Below are 20,643 nucleotides of genomic sequence, written 5' to 3'. Positions count from 1 at the left end.
AATGAAGGCTTCCTGTCTTTTCTTTGCACTAGTATACACTGCTGCTGTCAAAATGACAAATGTGTTTAGGTCTTCAGACCGTTTAGTTGCTGTTTGCTCTGGAGCTTCCAGCTTTTGTCCTGCAGAGGGAACTGTTGTATTGCACCGTCATCTGACAGCCTTCTGAAAGTGCACAGTATATTAATGGCACTGAGATTATACAATTAAGCTCCTTATGCATCAGGATTTACAGGTCTTTTTGATTTAGCAGGAATAAATCATGACTAATCAGTAATATTAAAAATGGCGATTCATTTTTATTCAGGTCCAGGGTGGTTGTATTGTGCATGCTGCCTCCCCGACTTGATTTACTGAGACATTTAAAACCACCCATTGGCTTTCAATGGGAACTTTGGTCAGTACATTTTATTTAACTTATTTACACATATAGGTAATTACTAGTTATTTTAAATAATAGGTGAACATCTAAAGAGTCAATTGCCACTAATCAGTTTATCCAGCAGTGGATAAAGAAGTTAAGGTTTGGCTGACAAGTCGGGTGCATAGTCTCTTATTGGTCAGCAGATTTAACTAAGGCATCATTAGGATTGTCAGCGGACTGCTAACAACCATGCTAACAACAACAAAACCTGCTTTCAACATGGAAAATGAATAAAAACTCAAGGAGGACATTAACAGTCAGATTTATCATCATGGATTTATCTTACAATGTCGCCAAAAAGACTTTGTAGTTCAAGCCTGAATTACAAAGGGATATGATCATGCTGCACCCCTTGTTGGAAGGCCTAAGAGAAAGCAACCTTTAAACAGAATAAAGACAGCTCTGTACATTGGGCCCCCATGTGAGGTTCACCTGCTTACAGCAAAGCAGCTCAAATACAGTGTCTTTAATACTTCCACATGGTGCAATATCAGAGTTTAATCCCCTCGGAATTGGGATGTTTGTTCCTTACTTGAAGACCTTTGGAAAAAAGACTGTAATTACTGCTTCAGTGTTTTGATGCTAATCACACCTGCAGCCTAAAAAGACGTAGATTTGCAAATTCTGTTAAATGACGTGGACAAGGTGGAGGTTTTAATTCTTTAATTCCTTGAAGTCTTCCTTGAAGTCAGAGTAACACTGCATTCAGCTGCAGTGTTACTCTGACTTCAGTTCAGATTGTAACGAGTGGACAGGCATTGCCAAAATAGTTTATGGTGGGATGGAAAGATGGTGGAAGTACAATGTTTTGCACAATAAATATATGTTACTGTTACGTTCTATGTATGCACCAATCACCAAGACAAATTCCTAGTAATGTGAAACCTCTTCACTTACATGGCAATAAAGTCTTTTCTGATTCTGATTCTGATTCTGATAAGCAAGTCTCTCACTTGTAATTTCCGAAGATATTTCACATTAGTGACATTATGTCATATATGACAGCCCTGACTCAAGGATGAACTTTTATAGTGTCCAGTATTTCAGATTTTTCTGGTAGTGAGACAGATTTAAGCAGTTCAGCTGGAAAAGCTCTGCTTCAGTGCTACAGTTTATTTTCTAATAACGTCACATTAAACATCCTTCAAGAAGTAAAAAGAGCTTTTTTACAATGACCGAGATCTAAAAAAGGATTAGTGACGTAACTTGGAACAGTTAGAAAGAAGTCAGCTGAAAATGTTTTGCTGTTCTGCTTGCCGGTCGACAGCTGGTGCTTAAAAAAATCTCTATATACTTATATTTAAGTATAACTCGGTTATTTGTAGTGGAGTATTTTTACACTGTGGCATTGCCACTTTTCACTCAACGATCTCAATACTTCTTACAACTACAGCAGGCCAATGCTACCAATGCTTAGATGAGAAACAGAAGTGCGATGAGAAGCTGAAACCTGCTTGATTCAAACACCTGAAGATGTTTTAACCTGAAATCCATGGAATTTCTACAGTGTTATAAAAAAGGCAAGAGGAAGAGGAAATTCATCTCCATTTCAACAACCATATGGTAATTAAATCCTATAATGTGGGAGATTTAGGACGCAATTTTTCAGGGACTCGGCCTGAGTGAAAAAGGGAAATGCTTGATATGACTTAAACACTACATATGTATTTGAATGTTGTTTGTATTAGGTTAGACGTTTTTCAGTGTTCTTAATGTTGTCAGGAGTTATATTTTACTTATTTTCTAGCTGTGACTGTTGACACAGGAGTACCGAGAATTGAAAAGCATGAGAGGATGGAAGTTGAAGAAATGAGGCCCTTCGGAGGAAGGAGGTATCATATTTAGCTGTTTTGGGCAGCTGTCAGAACTGTTCCGCATTAACAAAGGTGTCACTAACCATAGAGAGGTATAAACGAGCAGCATAAACTGCAGCTGATGTCACTTCCTGTGATAACAAGCATAGAGTAGATCAGAGAAACCAGTGGAAATATTTTCTGCACAGAAACGAGCTCATTGTTCAAAGGAACAATAAAAATGCTGTGCTTGGCTTCCTGTCCTATAACCTTCGGTTCTGTGTCACCACAGCGAAGATTGAAGCGTGAACTATTACTATGCAGATTACATCGTATCTTATACTATTGAAACCTACAGTGGCTGATCTCCCAGTTATTTTTTTGAGTACTGTTATCTTGAGATAAAGATTTAATTATTTTGTTGTCTCAATATAACAAAGCTTGTTTTTATTTCTTTATTTTACAATAAGAGCCTAAATTAGCTCATTTTCTCCAAATAACAAAAAAAAAAAACAAAAAAAAACAAAAGGCTAATTTCTTTTGAAATAACAAGATCATTTATCATGATAAAATGGCTGACTGATTGAAAATGAGGATCTGGTTCATTTGATTTCACCTGATTTTAGCCTTCAAGGTGTCTAGTGCCTGAAGACCAAAGTAAACATACTGTAGTTTCCTCGTGTAGTAATGTTTTACTGAAGCAGTTTTTAAAATTGCAAGCACCCATGATCCTGTCACCCTGAGCCGAGATACAGGCCTAGAGTTGTTTGCACCCACACGACCAGTCTGATTTCCTCAGCTTCCTGTTCAAGAGCCATGTGATGGTGCTGATCATCTGCTTTCCAGGTTAATCTCATCATGAATTAATCTTGATCTCGGCCTCCCTCTGAGAGATACAGGGATGCATGTCAAGTCTGATGCTGGGTGTGCATGTGCATATTGTCCTTTATATTAGCACAGCTCCAGTGGCCCAAACCACCTAATTTCCTGGCTTTGTGCCTGGGCCACATAGATAAATTAGCCCTGCCCCTGCTTGCTGTGCAGCCCCTCCAGGCCATCACCTCCCTTTGGGAGAAGCTAAAACACCAAACGGTCCATCTTATTTATACAAGCATGGCAGCAATAATCTCCATCAGCTCTGACATGCATTAAACAAGCATTCATCTTCCACTCCATGCAGAACTTAATAGAAGTTCTGCTGCTTTTTCTATGAGTCAATTAGGAGCATCAATAGGAGCACAGAAGGACGCCTTTAACCCATATCTATGAGGTAATGTCTGTGGATCAAACAGCAAACCTCTGGTTATCGTAAATGAGTTAAAGCCATAAGTTAACCACAGTCTATAATCCATACTGTAGTCTCTGTCTCACAAATGTACAATGTACAATGGTACACAAACAGCAGGTGTAACATATTTATGAATATTGATGCATGTTATGTTATGAATTATTATAGTCACTAGACAAGTGCAAGTTGAATACAATTCTGGAAGAAAACACTGTGAGAACAGAGGACAGAAAAAAAATTCTGGTGGTAAAATAAAGTTTGGTATCTTCAGAAGTGGGCTACATTTTGTCTTGCTGAGAGTTAGATGGGAAGATTGATACCATACGCTAACATGAAACTGCAGCCAGCAGAAGCTTAGCTTAGCTTAGCATAAAGACTGAAAACAGAGGGAAACAGTGAGCCTGGTTTTGTCCAAAGTTTAAAAAAGATCTGTCCACCACCACTTCCTGAACTCACAAATTAGCATGTTAAATCTTTTTTGTTTAATTTGTAAAGGAACAGAACTGCGAATCTGATAAGTTGTGATTTTAGAGAAGCTAGTAAATACATTTTTTACCTGTGGACGGAGCCAGGATTCCTGTTTCCTTTTTCCTTGTTTTCTGCTAGTTCTAGTCTTTGTGCTAAGTTAAACCTGCCTCTAGCTTTATATTTAATGGACAGATAGTCAGTCAGATAGTTGAGTATGCTAAATCAGTACCTGATCACGTTGGGGAGAGATATCACTCTGATTGGCTGTTCAGCTAAGTAAATAAGTGCACCAGAAGAAAAAAGGAAGCAAGGAAAGCTTAAAAAAACTCCCAAAGTCAAGAGGCCAATGAACACAGTCTCTCTTTCCAAGAATGAAAAGCATGGGTCAATATAATCTCCAAACCACAAGTCTTCAGTACTTGATCTTTAGTCTAAGTTGAGAGTTAGGTCAGCATGTTTTGTAACCAACAAGGCTGACAAGATGTGCCCCAGTCAAGTAAATTAATGACAGCATCCATTTAACTTGTCTCAGCCACCCACCTACCTACTCATACAGGAAATGAATGTGCTATCAGAGACATCAAGTTTGTCACGTCTGAGAGAAACCAAAGTGTGAATAAATGTTTAGAAGCCAATGATATACTTTTTGTTTTATTGTACTTGGCATTTTATTTGTATGCTTGAATATTTCCTATTCTCATTTTTAAAAAATCACAGAGAAAAAGCTTGTAGTAGACCACATGGAAGATGATTAATATATTTATTATACATTTTTTATCTGTTCACACTTGCATTTTGATATAATTCTTACAAGTGTCCTTTAAGAAAGGACAAGAGAGACAAGAGTCAATCTCAGACTGACTTTTAGTTGTTGGCATGAGGTATTGTAGTGTCATTGCCTCGTCCTCATCCTCATTCAGTAGTTTGCTTTTATTGCAGAAAGACTTACATATGCACACTTTTATAAAAGCTCTGAAGCTAAATGAGCCTGCCAGTTAAAGAAATCAGCACTGATCATATCACCAGTCTTAATTAACTTCTCTTTGCCCAAACTGAACTGGACTAAATAGTAGCAGTGTAGTGTAAGTGACCTTGAACTGACCTGTGTGACCTGGCATGGCTCCCATCCAGTTTCACTGTTTAAAATGTAAGTCACTCAAGGTCAAGTTGCTTTTAAAACTTACAGTCCAGATCTTACTAAAAAAACAAAAAAACAAAAAACAAAACGACTGAACAATACAGTAAAGATCTTCCAAGATTAATTGAAGAAAGAGCTGATATCTGTGGAGAGCAACATAAATGTGAAATGCGAAGGTGGAGGGACGACTATCACAGTGAAAATGAAAGCACTGTAACTTGCAAGTGGTGTGACTCTGCAGTTCATAAGCACTGGCCTTATGCACAATCAGAGTTGAGGAAAAAAACAAGTGTATCTGACAAAATGTATTGTATCTTACGGACATAAACATTTAAACTTTGACATAACTACATTTAGGTTTATCAAGTGCAACTGGTGTGCTCATATTATTAGTTGTCATTATATTGTCATAAAGAGAACTGAGATAAAGACACACAAGTAACAGATGTTTTTCTTCCTTTAATTGCAAGATCACAAAATGATTTATGCATTGAATGGCTTACATATAAAAAACTGCATTCTTTCAAAAATACCTGGATGTGGATATTAAAGAGCAAAACTGCATTATACTGTCTTTTTCATAATATAGCAGGCTCAGGCACTTGTAACAAAATCTCATTTGTGCCAGGTAGCTATTTGCACCTATTTATTTTTGATAAGCTTTTATAATTACAGATGTAGAACTTTTCCATTGCTCTACAATATAACTGAATTATGTTTGGTGGATTTAATTCCTTCCCTTGAGTTTGGCCTGATTAGGTGATGCTTTCACTGAAATCCATATTTAATTTAAAATTGTGCTGTCACAGAGTAATTACTGTAAACTAATGGCTATAATCCTCAAACACAAGAAAACATTAGAAATACAAAAGCAGACAATACATCACTTTGAATGGGTCCAAACAGCATTAATCAAATACAAAAAAGAAAACAAAATATATGTACAAAACTAGGTATGTCAAATTCAAAAAAGAAGGCAAATTCAATACATCACTCACTGAGGAAAATGGCAGGAGATATCCCTTCAGCATTTCAGAGGTAAAATATTTTGAGGTACGAGTGTTCATATATTTATAGATATAGATTGGACTGAGTTATGTAAACAGCCATTTTTAACACAATCATACATATATAATACTAGTCTTATAAACCCTTCATATACAAAAATGTACTACTGAGGAAAATATTATGTACAAGTCAGTGAGACCATGTAGGCACAGTGAATTGGCAAACTTTCTTTGAAATGTGTTTGGTAGAGTAGACAACTCTTTGGTGCATAAAAACTGTAGCTGCTGGGAGGTAAATAGCAAACAAATCCTGTGCTGTGCTCGTTAATCTTTGAAGACCATCATCCATTTCCAGTCAGTTTAAGATTTCATTGCCAGCTCTCCACCTACTGCTATCACACAGTTGAAGTCAGGTGAGTCAAATTCTCCAAAATGTCCCTTTTTCAGGAAATGATAAAAACAGCTTTCACTTCAACTATTTTTTCAGTTTGTCTGATGCAGTTTTGATTTCTTTTTTTTTTCGGTCAAGTGTTTTTAGGGGCTAACATCTAGAAACTATCTGTAGTTTCTTTATTCAATATTAATTTAATCAATCAAAATACAGTATTACAATATTTAAACCAAACAGTATATACATTCTACACAGCATGGACACATAGTTTTACAAGCACACCAAGAACAAAGCCAGAATCCAAAAAAGCTACAATTAAAATAAAACATAAATAAATACCTTCATACAGTATACGAATGATGAATTCATTTCAGTTATGGATGCAGCTCGTCTCACAGCCTCTAATGACATCTAATGGTGAGGAGATATGGCCGATATTCAAATCGAGAGTGAATTTGACAGCACTGTACTACAACATCTGTCGATCAACATTTAAGTTCTGTGTAAAATCAGAATATTTTATGATTATAAGTCGCTATACGGATGATACCACACTAATTATTTCACTGATTGACCCACATAAAACATCAGATTTAATGGGTCTCTGATCTACTAGAATGCAATATCAAGTCCTCCTTTAAAGTTTTGGGTCCCATTATTAAATCATAAGTAACACTTTAAGCACTTGACCAATTATCACTGCTTAATGAGCTGACTTAAACTGTGGATACGCTGCTACTGCTGATAATGTGTTGGCTAAGAATTACCCCAAAACTGGCTCCTTAATATGACAATGAGAGCAGTGTGTGGTTAAACCCTAATTTATTACTGAGTTGTTGTGTTCTCCACTGCACCTTGAAGTCCCACATATATTCTCAGCAGAGCCCACTGATGGCTGCAAAGTTCAGTCAAAACCATAGATAACTATGCTTAAAACAATGGATGAATGAACTCTGTTGGTCAAATGAGAAATTATTTAAGCTCCACTATTTTTGTCAGGCACGCTTACACTGTGTTCCGTCTTATTTAATATACTATACTGTATATTTTTCATATGCCATGAATCAGCAAAAATAAATATATACATATATCCAGTTTTTGACAGGTCATTGTAAACAAGAGTAGGTAGCTAATGCAGGCTTCTCACTGCAGGGCTATCTTAAAATGTTTTTCCCAATGTTCAGCTCTGTTATGAATGACAACAGTTTTAGGTATTGTGTCTTATATCAGTATTTGCATCTGAATGTTAAACTTCTTTCGAAGTGGTAACTTGTTATGTTACACATGGAGCCACAACTCAAGAGTGTGTAAACTTTTGAAAATAACTGTGTCAGATGTACACAAGGATGGTGTTGGCTTCTTCTGATCTACATTTTCCGGTCTCTGAATGAAGGTGGGGTTAAGAAAAACCTGTGAGGAAGAATGGAAAGGATTTAGTAAATTTGTGGTTTTAATATGTGTACTGACAGCCACACTAATTGCCAGTCTCACCTGTATGTGAGCCATCATACATCCTAGCCCGACACCCAGCTGTGTGTGGTGGTCTTCACCCTCTGAGGAAACCCATGAGGTGCAGCTGCTGGGTCAAAGTTAAAGTCCAGCGCCCCACCATCCATGAGGGTTTCATGGAGGATGGTCTCCAAGTCACATTCAAACTTTTCAATAGACATGTTATCCAGGTCACTGGGCAGCCGCTCTTGATGATGACTCTGTGGATGAACCAAATTAAGTTCCCTGTAGCCACTGTTGTTGCCAAAGCTTGCTGAAACATCATTAGTGTGTGCTGGGTGTCCACGGGGCAACTGTGTGAATGTCCTCAGGCTGGTCATTCGAGGAGTGGCCCCTGAAAGACTAGTCAGACTAGTCAGGGGGATCATGTTACAGCTATTTAAGTCTTGTGAGGTTGAAGGACCCTGGCTATGTATAACTTGTGGATTTACATGAGGAACTGGGTGGCTTTGCAGAGGATTCATCATTTTTACACCATTATGACCCCCCATGTGGCTTTGGCTGCTGTAAGTGGACATGAGACAACTTCCCCTCCCACCTTGAGACAACTGTGGATCCCTAGAGGGCATCATGTCTCTACTGGCGTCCGTATCTGAGGTCAGCAGCTCTTTGAGGAGGCCAGCATGGCAGATATACTGGTTCTCATAAGCCCCAAAGCCTGGCTTAGTCTCTGGGAGTGTCTGCATGGGAGCAGGGGACAGAGAGTTCATCCTCACCTGGCTGTACATGCACTTACGGTAGTCCTGCTGTGGATGCGGGGTCAAGCCAGTGGAGCTGTAGGGGGCACTCTGACGGACAGCTGCATTTGGGGAAAGTGAGGAGTCAGAACCCAGCTGTGGGGGTTTTGGAGACAGCAGGTTCAGGTTATCCAACAGACTCTCCATAACGTTTTCTGAGCCACGCTGGCCCATGGATCCAGCCACCTCAGACAGGCTGCGCAGGGTGGAGGTTATCTTGGTCCCTGCCACTCCAGGATACATCATGTGCCCATCAGACTCCCCCAGGTCATCCTGTTCAGCAAGGAAAGGTGAATGGCGACCACTCAGGGTACTGGCATCAGAGCTGGCTCGGGTCCTGAAAGAACTCCACGCTTCAAAGTCCTCATTACTGTGAGAGTTTGGGCTTCCCAGCCAGCTAGAGTACTGGGAACTAGGGCTGCCTGCGCCTCCCTCTATGCCTTCTTGCAGAGCCATCTAAGGATAGAAAAACATTAAAAGCTGGTGTATTGTATGTCCTGGTGTATTAACTTAGACCAAAACTATAGGAATAGTTTGAAATTTTGGAGTATACATTAATCTGCATTCCTGTGCAGAGTGTTATCAGTCTTCTCATCTGACTCTGACTCTTCCTTTCACTTTGAATCAGCATCATTATTAAAAAATGCATGTTCAAATAATATAGATATTAAAGAGAGAGAGTGTGGTGTTAATAAAAGGGGTATAATACCTTTTTCTTTGTGGCCCTTCCTCTGCTCTTGGCCAACTTACTGTTGTTGTCCATGGAGGCAGCTCTGCGTCGAGGTGACTTTCCGTTCTTACCCCCCTCTGGGTTTAACATCCACCAGGAGCTTTTTCCCGTTCCCTCGTTCTGTATGCGCACAAAGCGGCTGTGCAGGGACAAGTTGTGTCTGATGGAGTTCTGGTTGGGGAAAAAGTGGATATGATAGGATTCAATTTGCAAAGATGAAATTTGATAATATTGTGCGGCAAGGTGGTGAGTGTTTTACCTATGAATGATTCCAAAATATTACAGTGCATCTATAAAGTGTAGTTTAAAGGTGTTAAGGTCATATTATGTAAATAAATACCAGCTCTCTAGGGGAAATGTTTGTCATGTTTCATACAGAGTGGAGAAGAACTCAACTGGTCTCTGAGTGTGATGTCAAAGCCATCAAGTGAACAGGAAGTATGTCCATATCCTCCGTAAACAATATTATGTCTACGGAGCCTTTTCCACTCTTTGCTCACACTCTCCAGCAAGACATTGGTTACTTTGGCATAAGGGAGCAAGGCACAAATGTGGTATGTGGTGTCATTTATGTTACACTAAATAAATATGTGGTACCCTTGCAAGACATATGTACAGTACAGCCAGAGCACAGTATCTGCTACTGAACAGGACAAAATAAAATAAGGCATCAAACTGAATAAATGCACAACAGCATAGGTGAACAGATTGTTTTTTCTTCAAAAATAACAATATATAATGAAAGAAAAGTCATGGAAAATTACTAACAGTATATACTAGTACCACTTAGCACTTTTTGAATACTATACAACTATACCATTGATGCAATTTTCAGATGACATGTATGAGTCTCATGCATAATTGACAGGCTTATATTAGATATATCAGGTTGGTCATGCTACTCCCTCCATACTGTAGACCATAATCATGTGTTTCCTCTGATTTCTACCAAGTTTTATCTGCACAGTTATTACCCCTCCCATCCACTCTGCTCCACCAAACTGAAAAAACAGATAAAAGTGGGTCATTTTAGAAGACGTGTTACAAAATATATTTGACATCAGCTTTACCAGAAAAGTATTTACAGTAAGCTGACAATGTCAGAATCTAAATTATCACAGCTTTGGGTTAAATTCATAAAGATTGTCCAAATGTCTCTGGCAATCTGCGTCTGGTCTCAAATCCAGAGAAAACTAGGGCACACTTAAAAAAATCTTTCCTGAATAAGACACACTGTATGACTTTGTGTTTAACCAACATACTTTTTTTTCTGCGGACATATGCGTCACATATGTCCTTGTGCTAACACGTATACACCTAGAGCCTCATTCAGTCCATTTTCTCTAATGCTATGTTATGAACCATAAAAAGGAGGCAGAGGCACCTCCTGTGGTATTTCACTCAGGAAGAAAAACGATGATGGTTGAGGAGGAGAGACAGTCACACGAGACACAGACAGCCACACAAGAGACAGACAGCCTGATGTCTCTGGACAAACACTTTCCTAATATGAAACTCATTGCTGCGCTGGATGTTGTGTACAATAAAAGACCAAAGTGCAACACAAGATGTACCAGCAGGGAATTTCCCCTGAATACCCATGTGAATGCAAAAGCAGCTCCCTGCAGTTAGTGAAGCCAGATGTCCCCAACCACAGGATTCAACAGGGATACACAAAGCATGGAGATAAAGACACTCACATTGAAAACAATAGACAGATTGTCTGAGTGTTTCTGTGAAATGTTGGTCTTGGTTTGGTTTTCAGGCTTCAGGCAAATGCATTCAGCACATATTAACGATTAGAATATGACTCATATTCTCTTCTTCTTGTTCTCTTATTAATAGATTTATGTCTCCATTACTTTTGATTTATTCAGTTAACGAATATACTAATAACTTTCTAATAGGAAAAACAATTTCATATTAAGGATGGCTTTGTAAAGTTTTTATCTAGCTTAATAGCCAGAATCACACTTCAAATAACTGCAGAAAAAGACGACGCTTTAAAATATTGTGAGAATTATTTTGGATGACTGTCTCCAAACAAAGGCACTGAACCACAGCGAGTTCATCCTCAAACTATACACCAACAGCACTCTTGTGACGCCTCATCCTAAGAGTGGAGGTAGCGGGCTGTGCATGAATGAGAAATGTTTTACTGAAAAAGAAAGCGAGGGGAGGTTATGGAGTTCAACATGAGGCTGGGCAGGGTGACACAGTGAGATGTTTTTGCCGGCAGAGCTGGGGGTCAATGAGTTCACTGTGTGCTGAAGACGAGCTCCTCAGGCAGCGCTGACATGCAAACAGGTTGGATGGAGCAGGAACAGAGAGAGGAGGAGAAACATCAGATGTGACGCACTGGGTCGGACTGTCTGCTTTCTGACTCACCACAACAGAACCCCCCCCCACCGTCCTGAACCGGACTCCTCCCTTCTCTTCCACTGGTTTTTAAAAAAGGTTTCCTGTGTCAGAGGACATCCTGCACATGCAGACTGGGGAAACTTGAGGTGCAGTTAATACTCACTGCGTGGCCACAAAAATGCAATTCTCAGTCTGAAGCTTCATTTGATTCATAATCTTTTCCTCAACTTTTTTCTCTTTTGACATGATCTTTATCTGTAACTGAACTGACAGGAAATGAGTCATTAGTGGAGGACCTGAGATCTGAGCAGCATATTCTGCACAGACTCAAGTTTGTAAACCAATGACATGTCTTGCTTGCACATGGCTGAGATCACTAGTGATATGCAAATGTCTACAGCCTTTGATTAGAGCCCACAATAGAACACAGACTGCATGACTGGGCTTCGAGAAGGACTATTCTCTTCTCGGCCTGGGATAATCCTTGTCTCAGACAGACTTCACCTCAGCCCACAGAGAACAAAAGACATCCCCTGCCTCACTAATTCACGAGGTGCCCCACTCACACATTATTTCTCTGAAAGCTCAACCCAAGGTGGCCTGCGTGCATCATTGTTGCTAAACTTCTTTATAAAACAGATTGTTATGGTCCTCATTTAAACGACTTTGAAGTAGTGAAATATGTGCACTTGTGGCTATGTAACAGCTCGTGTGAATATGGGACATCTAGAAATCTATATGATATTCATTGACCTTACTTTGCGACCAGGAATGTTCCCAGAGATTATGGAGGCCTGTAGGTGACATAAATGTTTAAGAGAGATCTATTGGATAATTGTCAAGTAATCTATTATGATATAATTCTGCTTTGCTATTGCTGCTCTTGACGTGAGGATGAAATAGATAGATAGATATATAGATACTTTATTTATTTAGTGGGAAATTTGGTAATCCTGTGGGAAATTCAGTAAAGAAATACCTTGCATTGGGTTTATGTGGGGGCGGCGGGGCCGGGGGGGGTGTAATTCTGAATCTGAATCATTCTTAGCTTTGTAGCAACCAAAAATCAAAAATATATTGTTCTTTTTCTGATAAAAAAGAAAGCCCTTTGAAGAAACAAAATTTCATATTGCATCTGCCACACCACACTGGTGCTACACTGAAGAATACATGAGTTTTGATGTCACCCTGGTTCTAGGCCAGCTGGTACAAGCACGCCACACATGGAGAAGGTCTTTTTGCTTCTAACAAAATCTATTTTCAGTTTGCTCTCTCAAATGCTGAACCTCACCCTGTGAATGTGGTGCAGCAAAAACCAGTTGTCTCTCTGCAACCTGTGATGCTATGAGTCCACCCACTGCTACTCAGCTCACGGGAGTACTCAGAAGACCAGACCTACCAGATTATAGACCAGATCACCATCTAACAGCTCCTCAAATGTGCCTAATGATTTCTAAATCATCAATCTGCGATCAGTATCATCAAAACAAACTGCTCCAGCATGAAGTGACTCCTCCTACTGGACTTCAAAACAATCGAACTGACACAGCTGCTGTTTCTTGTGTAGTGAGGCATGAGGCTTGCAGTAACGGTCGCAGGATAAGTAAACAAACAGGGCCCGGTTGAAGGGACAGGTGCAGCTACAGTGAAAGTGGCCTCGCTTGCAACTGGTCCAAACGTTTTACATAGAGTGCCAGACACAACCACAGACAGGACAGAGAATGTCCCAGGAGACTGACAGCTGGAGACCAGCTGCTCCTCAAATCAGAAACTCAGTTTTGCAATATGTATTAATGATGATGTTTAGTTAGTGATGAAAGATGTGAGGGGAAGAAAAAAAAATGAAAATCAGCTACACTTAGGGGTAATGTTAATTCACATAGTGGCTTCCTATCAGTAACAGGTCTGAAATCAACATCATGATATTAATGATTATTTTTTATAGTGGTAAATGTATGCCTTCACATGTATGTTGATAAGCAAAAAAAATAAAAAAATAAACGTTGTAAAAATAAAACATAGAGATAGAGATAGCTAGATAGATAGATAGATAGATAAATAGATAGATAGACAGATAGATACAAAGAAATAGCAATCAATAATGACTCTTCTGAAAGAAGACTTTACAGGCTTGATCTTAATATGTGTATGGCCAACATACTGCTTCTTCATCTTGCACTGTATGATTTGGCTGGACACAGTACGCAAAACTAAAATTGCAGAGGGCTGACAACCACTACAACGCCGCCAGGTATCTGGTATAGATAAGACAGAGCACAGCACTTGCAGAGATTACAGTAAAAGGACAAGCCACTTCCTGACAGTGTCTTCCTGTGCACCCTTCCCCCCTTCTCCTCTGACCCAGGAAGCGCAAGCAAAGTTGAAAGTGAGTGTGAGTTTTCTGTTACAAAGCCGTAAAAAGGCACGTATGGCTGCAGAAGAAGAAGAGCCTTCCGGTGTGGAGACCATGTTGCTTCTTCAAGACTCCATGCATAATGAGGGCTACTTCATTAACACTGAGGATCAAACAGAGTGACCTACTTCTGCAATGGCCTCAAAGTAGGACCATGAAAAGGAACAGGGAGCTTTTTGTTAGGAGTTCAGATTTAGATAAACAAGGAGGAGGCAAATGAGGATGGGAATGATAGACACAAAGGCCCTCATGTGATGTACTGTTGATCAAAACAGACACACAATCATACTTAAATCACACTAAATAGTCTGAAATTTCATCTGTGCTGTACGTCGAGCATGTATAGCATATTTGACAATAAAGTTGACTCGACTTGACTTGATATTCAGAAATACAAGGTGATTAAACTCGATGATCTCTCATCTTTTTCAGGCTAATCTTGAGAGTGACATTCTTTGCACACTTGCGCACAGGACTAATCTCAATTACTTGTGATCCTGTTTATCTTTCTTCACACCATATTTCTTTGCCTCCCTCAGCAGCCGTGTCCTTTATATTTCACATAATGGATTTGAGGCCAGGTTCTTTTTGTGAACACAACATAGACGGGGATCATTGTCCTGTGCAGGCTAGAGGACAATGCAGAAACCCACATGCCACAGATTCCACAGACTCACACAATTTGTACACAGCAGACTGTACAGAGGCCTCAGTCCACAGCCAGCCAGTCAGCTGACTGCTCCCCTTCTTCCCTCAAGCCATGGTCGCTCCTCTTTGAAAGCCCCTGCCCCAAGCCTCCCTTTCTTTATGGGGTTACTTGAAGCTTTCAGTGGGCCTCTTAAGTTCAGGGTAAGTCTCCCTTTTTAACCTTGTGATCCCAAGACAAATAGCTTGCAGTTATTCAGGTTTCTTTTTCTTGCCTTTTTTAGTAGCTGTTATCTCTTTTCAGGACTAAGTTCAAAAGCCAACAATTTCACACCTTTTTAAGGGGTGAATCATTTGAAAACTGATCCTTTATGCAACAAAAAGTGGAAATTAAACTAAATCTCTCTACTCCTATTTTGTAGACAACCTTGAGCAGTGTACATCCATACTAGCAGCTCTGTGAGGCCGTACTTCAAGTCATGGTGATGGTTTGAGTCAGCATCACGTCAGCATGCTAACACTCTCACAACAACAATGCTAACTTTTGCTACAGTAAGTAGCAATAAGCACAAAATACAGCTGGGTCTAATGGAAAGGTCTTCCATGTGTGCCACATCAAGTGCCATGATGTGAGATTAAAAGACAAACGTGGGGGACATGAATGTGTGTACCAAACTTCATGGCTGATCATCCAACATAGATATATGAGATATTCTGGACTAAAGTGGTGGACTGTTTGGTGTGACTATACTTACTGGGTCTGAAGAATTCACTTTTGATAGTATTTATTGATTATTGTAACAATATGTGTGTATTGTATTTACAGTTTGGTCAGTGGTCAAATTACTTGAAGCACTTCAGCTGGACCAAAGTCAGTTGTGTATAAATACCAAAACTGCCTTACATCTGAGCAGCAGCAGTTTAAAACCAATGGTTTTTTCAAACTTAATCACCTTTCAAAAAATTAAGAAACCGCAGGTAAAATACTTTCTTGTAGTATTACAATAATAGCTTTACTTTAGTTTACATGAATAGCACAAAGTGAGAAGCTTTGTGCCAGTTAAACTCAGGGGTGCTACTTCCTGTTACATTATTTAAGGTCACAGTTCATTGAGAAAAACAGTGACAGTACCAGTAAGATGGTAAAGTACCTCACATGCTGCACACTGTCACTCACAGACCAACCAATTTCCCAGGGGAACCAGCCCTCCCATTTAGCTCTTGTGGCACTGGCACCAAGATTGCTATGGGGCCACACAATTTTTGGAGGCAAAACAAAAAAATCTCCATGACACGAGAAAGACAGGAAGCTGTAGCGGCAGCAGCAGCATTGCCCTAGTCCTGCCCTCCACCCACGTTCAGTTTTGAAAGTGGAGCTGGAGGTACAAAAGCTCAACGCCCTCCGCCCACCATGAGGTCTTATCTCTGTCTTTCATTACAATCAGGGACACTCACGCACGTGGATTCTAATGTCAATACATGAATCAGAATACGACACAAAATATATTAATAAGCAGATTGATTGCTTCTTTTTGCGTGTGGTGGAAATGCTGCAGTGAAATAAAATGACATCATATAGAATTAATTGGCCATATATGGATCAACTGCGATCCATATATGGCCTCTCCTATTGGTTCCTTCTCTTTTTCCAGCCCTGACCCTCATGTTTTGCAGGGCGGGTATGTTAACACATGGCACTGTTTTCCATCCACTCTGCAGGAAATGCATCATAGTTCATTGTAGGGGGACAACCGTGTTTTTTTAACAGGAAAGTGTAAAAATAACTATCAGCCGGTGGTTCCAAGGCCCAGCGAGTGTGCCAACATTTGGGAATGTAGAGGTTGAAGTACAGATGTGTTGATTTAATATTAAAGATAAACAAGCTGCAGCCATTGTTCTTGATGAAAAGTTTGGACAAAGTGGTGGACCAATTGACAGAACTTAGTGTCCTGTTTAATTAGAAGATGATGAGTTAAAGATGCTGGGCTGACTGGTTGGTTGAATTTCTGGTTTGATGTTCTTGATTGCTGTAGATATTGCTAATTTATAGACACTTATTGGAAACTGCAGTTTGTAAAATCAATACAAGTAAAATGCAAGAGATAATGAACAGTAGATATATTATTCAGTCTTCTTGATACTGGCGCTAAAAGCTTATAGGCTGCTGGATTAGTGAGAATCCATCCCGCCAGACTTACAATTATCCCCTTGTTTTCAAACCACTGTTTTCGACCAGTCAGTGTCCTATGAGTAACTACTGGCAGCTATGGATGTTGTTTGTGTGGCAAATCGACAGTTCTTTTGAACTGCTGCTACATCAGTTCTATCAGTACATTTCTTCTTTGAAAAAACAGCAATCAGTGGCACTGTAGCCTTGCAGAAAACATGTTTTTGCTCTTCTTCCACACTGCTTCATCTACATCATGAATCCTTGATGTGATTGGTTAGCCCATGATAGATGCTCATAGACAGATGGTTCATCTAATCACGTGCCCGGTATTTTTGAACACGCTCGCCCTTTCCCAAACAGTTTTCCAAGGACAACCTCTCGGATGGTCCTGCGTAACAAACCATGAGGTCACGTTAGCTGTAAGCAACTGGCCTTATTATGAAAAGTCTAACTCTCCACTCAAAAACAAACAAAACACCTTCAGCAAAAGGCCTGAGAGAGGGCAGAGGAGGAAGTGACAGGATAAAGAGCAGTGATCCCTTTCTTTAAGCTGTAGCATCCGCTGAGGAAACTCTAGAAGACAGGGACACAAAGATATGAGCACACAGCTCAGGAATGGAGGATGTTTGACGTTGTTCCCAGCATTCCCGTCTCCCAGCCCCTTCCCCTCTGACACACTCCCCAACACTGATTGAGCTGTTTGTGTTGCCTCCTGTTATTGTCACTGGAGCTCTGAACATTTTACTCCATGCTGCTTCCCTGGCAAACCTCTGTGTGCGTATCCACCAGGTAGTAGTGCATCTATATGTAGTTGAAGAGCTGCAGAAAGACTATGAAAAGGAGGAAGGGGAGGTTTAGTAGAGCCTTCATGGTGTTAAACAATGAAAACTATATTTGATTGAGGTTCACAAAGGCATTTCCTGACACAACTTTGAAATTGGGTCTCACGAGAATGCAGGGGTTACAGGAAGGGTTGCAAAACCGAAACATGATTTTGTGCAGATTTTTAGCATCTACATTGGGTACAGCCTTGAATTTCTGTCTGCTTTTGTCAACAGTTCATTCCTATCCAACATGGCTGAGTAGCTTCCACACAGACAATATTAAGACTTGGATTAACATGTGTGTGCAGGCATTATCCAAAGGCTTTTCCAACTTCTCCCTTGTACTGAATATATAATTTTTCCATTACTGTGGAAATGCTGCATAGACCATGAGTCAGTGTGTTTGTGCTAAAACTGGACTAGATTGTTCCCGCTAATGTTTGCTCTGGAATAGAAAAAGGTATATCTTAAATCTGTGTTTATCTACACTGTACTACTCAGATTTTAACCGCAATTCAGTCAAGGTTTATCCTTCCTTGTGCAGTGTTTTACTTCAGGGTTGTACAGAGAAAAATATCCTCAGGCTCATGTGTGGGATGTTTACAGTCAGTCTTGCTGGCTGGTCCTCTTCTGCTTCAAAGATGTTTTCTTACTGACACAGCAGAGAGGTGTGTGCTGCCGCTGGAACCCACAGGAAACCACTCCAAAACATCAAAGGTTATTGAGATGCCAAAGTTCAGCAGCCAGATTCAACACTTGTTGAACACCATGTTCACGAACTTAGCAAAAACTACACTGTCTAAAAAACAATCTTTTTACCCAATAAAAATATTTCACCCTCTCTCTAACCAATAGGGAGAGCATCTGCAGAACCCCGGGCTGGAGAAAAATGTTGATAAGTTACGCTGCCAGTCAGATTGGAAGTAGTGAGTGGACAATAACATGAAGGCAGAACTGTTTCCTGAGTAACCATTTTCCCAAACCAAGTTAACATAATGTTGTAGATGGGGGTCAAAAGATACGTTATACATTACAGTTCAGTAAAGTGTTGCTGCTCTCTCTCGCTCTTCATCTGGGTTCAGTTGCTCTGTCAAGTTGGACTGACCACATTGCAATGAGTAATGTCTCACCAGGTAGGCCTATTTATTTTGCTCTTGGTTAGTGGTGGAGTACGAGAAACACAAGCGTTACTTGTAATATAACAACTGGAATCCTTCACCAATCATAAGCTCTTCTGAGTATGCTCCTCATTTTTAGCTTCATCTTGGTTGGTGTTTTAAGTGTTAATTACACCGCAGGTTCATAAGAAACAACTGGCTGCTTGTGTGCACGCGGTCACTCACCTTCCAGCCCGCGGAGCTGTTGCTGTCTCCCTTATCCTTGAAGTAAGGCACACTCTTGACCATCCAGTCGTAAATCTGTGACAGTGTCAGCCTCTTCTCAGGTGAGCTGTCAATCGCTTTGGTGATCAGGTCGGCGTACGACATATTTCCCCAGGCGTTACGACGGGACGAGCTGCTCTTCCTCTGCCCGGAGCTGCCCAAGGGTGCGACCCCAGGAGGAGGAGGAGGAGGAGGCACCTGTTGCTGAGGCGGCAGCTGCGGGCCAGGGAGCTGCTGCTGAGGATGATGATGGTGGTGGTGGTGGTGGTGGTGGTGGTGCGGATGCAAACAGTTTCCCTCCCGACATTGGAAATTGTTGCAGGGAACAGGTGGTTTCTGTTCTGCATATTCTTCATAGTCCTCCTCCAACAAGCAGAGGTTACTGATGAATTCGGCGTTAACCCCCGGCTCCTGCTGCACCGACGGTGCCGGAGAGGATGTGTTGGAGCTGGCCGGGTCGTTGGGCTCCGGTCTGTGAAGCGGCCAGGTGCAAGACCGCGGGCGGGAGAGAGGCTCGAATTCCGGGTCTATTTCGACCTGCGGTGGCGGTAACTCAGCCATGTCGTGGTCGATCCGGCTTTAAACGCACACAGGCGCTCACATACAAAATATTAATTAATGAAAAAACAATCTCAGTGGTGAAATAAAATAAAATAAAATGTCGCGTTCACACGCCAGATTTCAGTAGTAAGTTAAGAGAAGTTCGTAATTTAAAAATCAGAGAATTTTGTTAGTCAAGTTCTTCGCTGAAGTTTAAACCATCCTGCACCGACTAGTTTCAACTCTCAAGTCTGCCGCTTTGTCAGTAACACTCGTACAGAGCCTGATGCTGCCTTCACGTCCCCATCACAGGCTCCGTTTTCTGAGTTTTACTTAACGGTGCATTCAAGTGCTCTTTAGTTGGAAATTATCATAGACTGTACAATACTTATGCCGAAAGTGACCCTTAGCACAAATGTATACTCTTCATATGATCTCCGCCGTATTTTGAAGTTAATAAGGGCTGTACAAAGAAGGGAAACTGCAATGTGTTTAAAGGAACAGCTCACCCCAAACTAGTAATTCTGTCAGTAGGCTATGCACTACCCTCATACTAAAAGAAAGTGAGATTTAGTTTCTTAGTGAACAAAACATGTCTGGAGCATCAAAACACAACAGCTTTGACTTTGAATTTTTCTCATGACAGCCATCTATAAAAGAATGAATGTCAGTCTCGGGTTAAGAATGCAGTGGCCTTCCTGGTTGTGGGTGTTCTCTTCTTTTTGCCATCTCAACCCCACCACATCTCGATGAATTCTGACATCAAAACTGGGGTCATTTACTTCTTCTGTGGTTCCAGTGTATCTTGACGGCACCTACATGCAGC

The 20,643-nt window shown here is 40.5% G+C and overlaps 1 protein-coding gene across 1 annotated transcript; it reads right to left on the bottom strand.

Annotated features, from left to right (window-relative positions):
- Positions 1 to 5,547: 5,547 nt before the first annotated feature.
- LOC124070779 (forkhead box protein O1-A-like) lies at positions 5,548 to 20,276 on the bottom strand. Its single transcript, XM_046410999.1, has 4 exons — positions 19,239 to 20,276; positions 9,462 to 9,653; positions 7,998 to 9,208; positions 5,548 to 7,916 (listed from the first exon to the last, which is right to left on the bottom strand). Exons 1-3 carry the CDS (start codon positions 19,836 to 19,838, stop codon positions 8,021 to 8,023), a joined length of 1,980 nt encoding a protein of 659 aa, XP_046266955.1. The 5' UTR covers positions 19,839 to 20,276; the 3' UTR covers positions 5,548 to 7,916; positions 7,998 to 8,020.
- Positions 20,277 to 20,643: the final 367 nt, after the last annotated feature.

This window comes from Scatophagus argus, chromosome 14, assembly GCF_020382885.2.
Source record: "Scatophagus argus isolate fScaArg1 chromosome 14, fScaArg1.pri, whole genome shotgun sequence".
NCBI lineage: Eukaryota > Metazoa > Chordata > Actinopteri > Scatophagidae > Scatophagus > Scatophagus argus.
The sequence above is the reverse complement of the archived record's forward strand: the minus strand, read 5'-3'. Positions and strand labels throughout refer to the sequence as shown.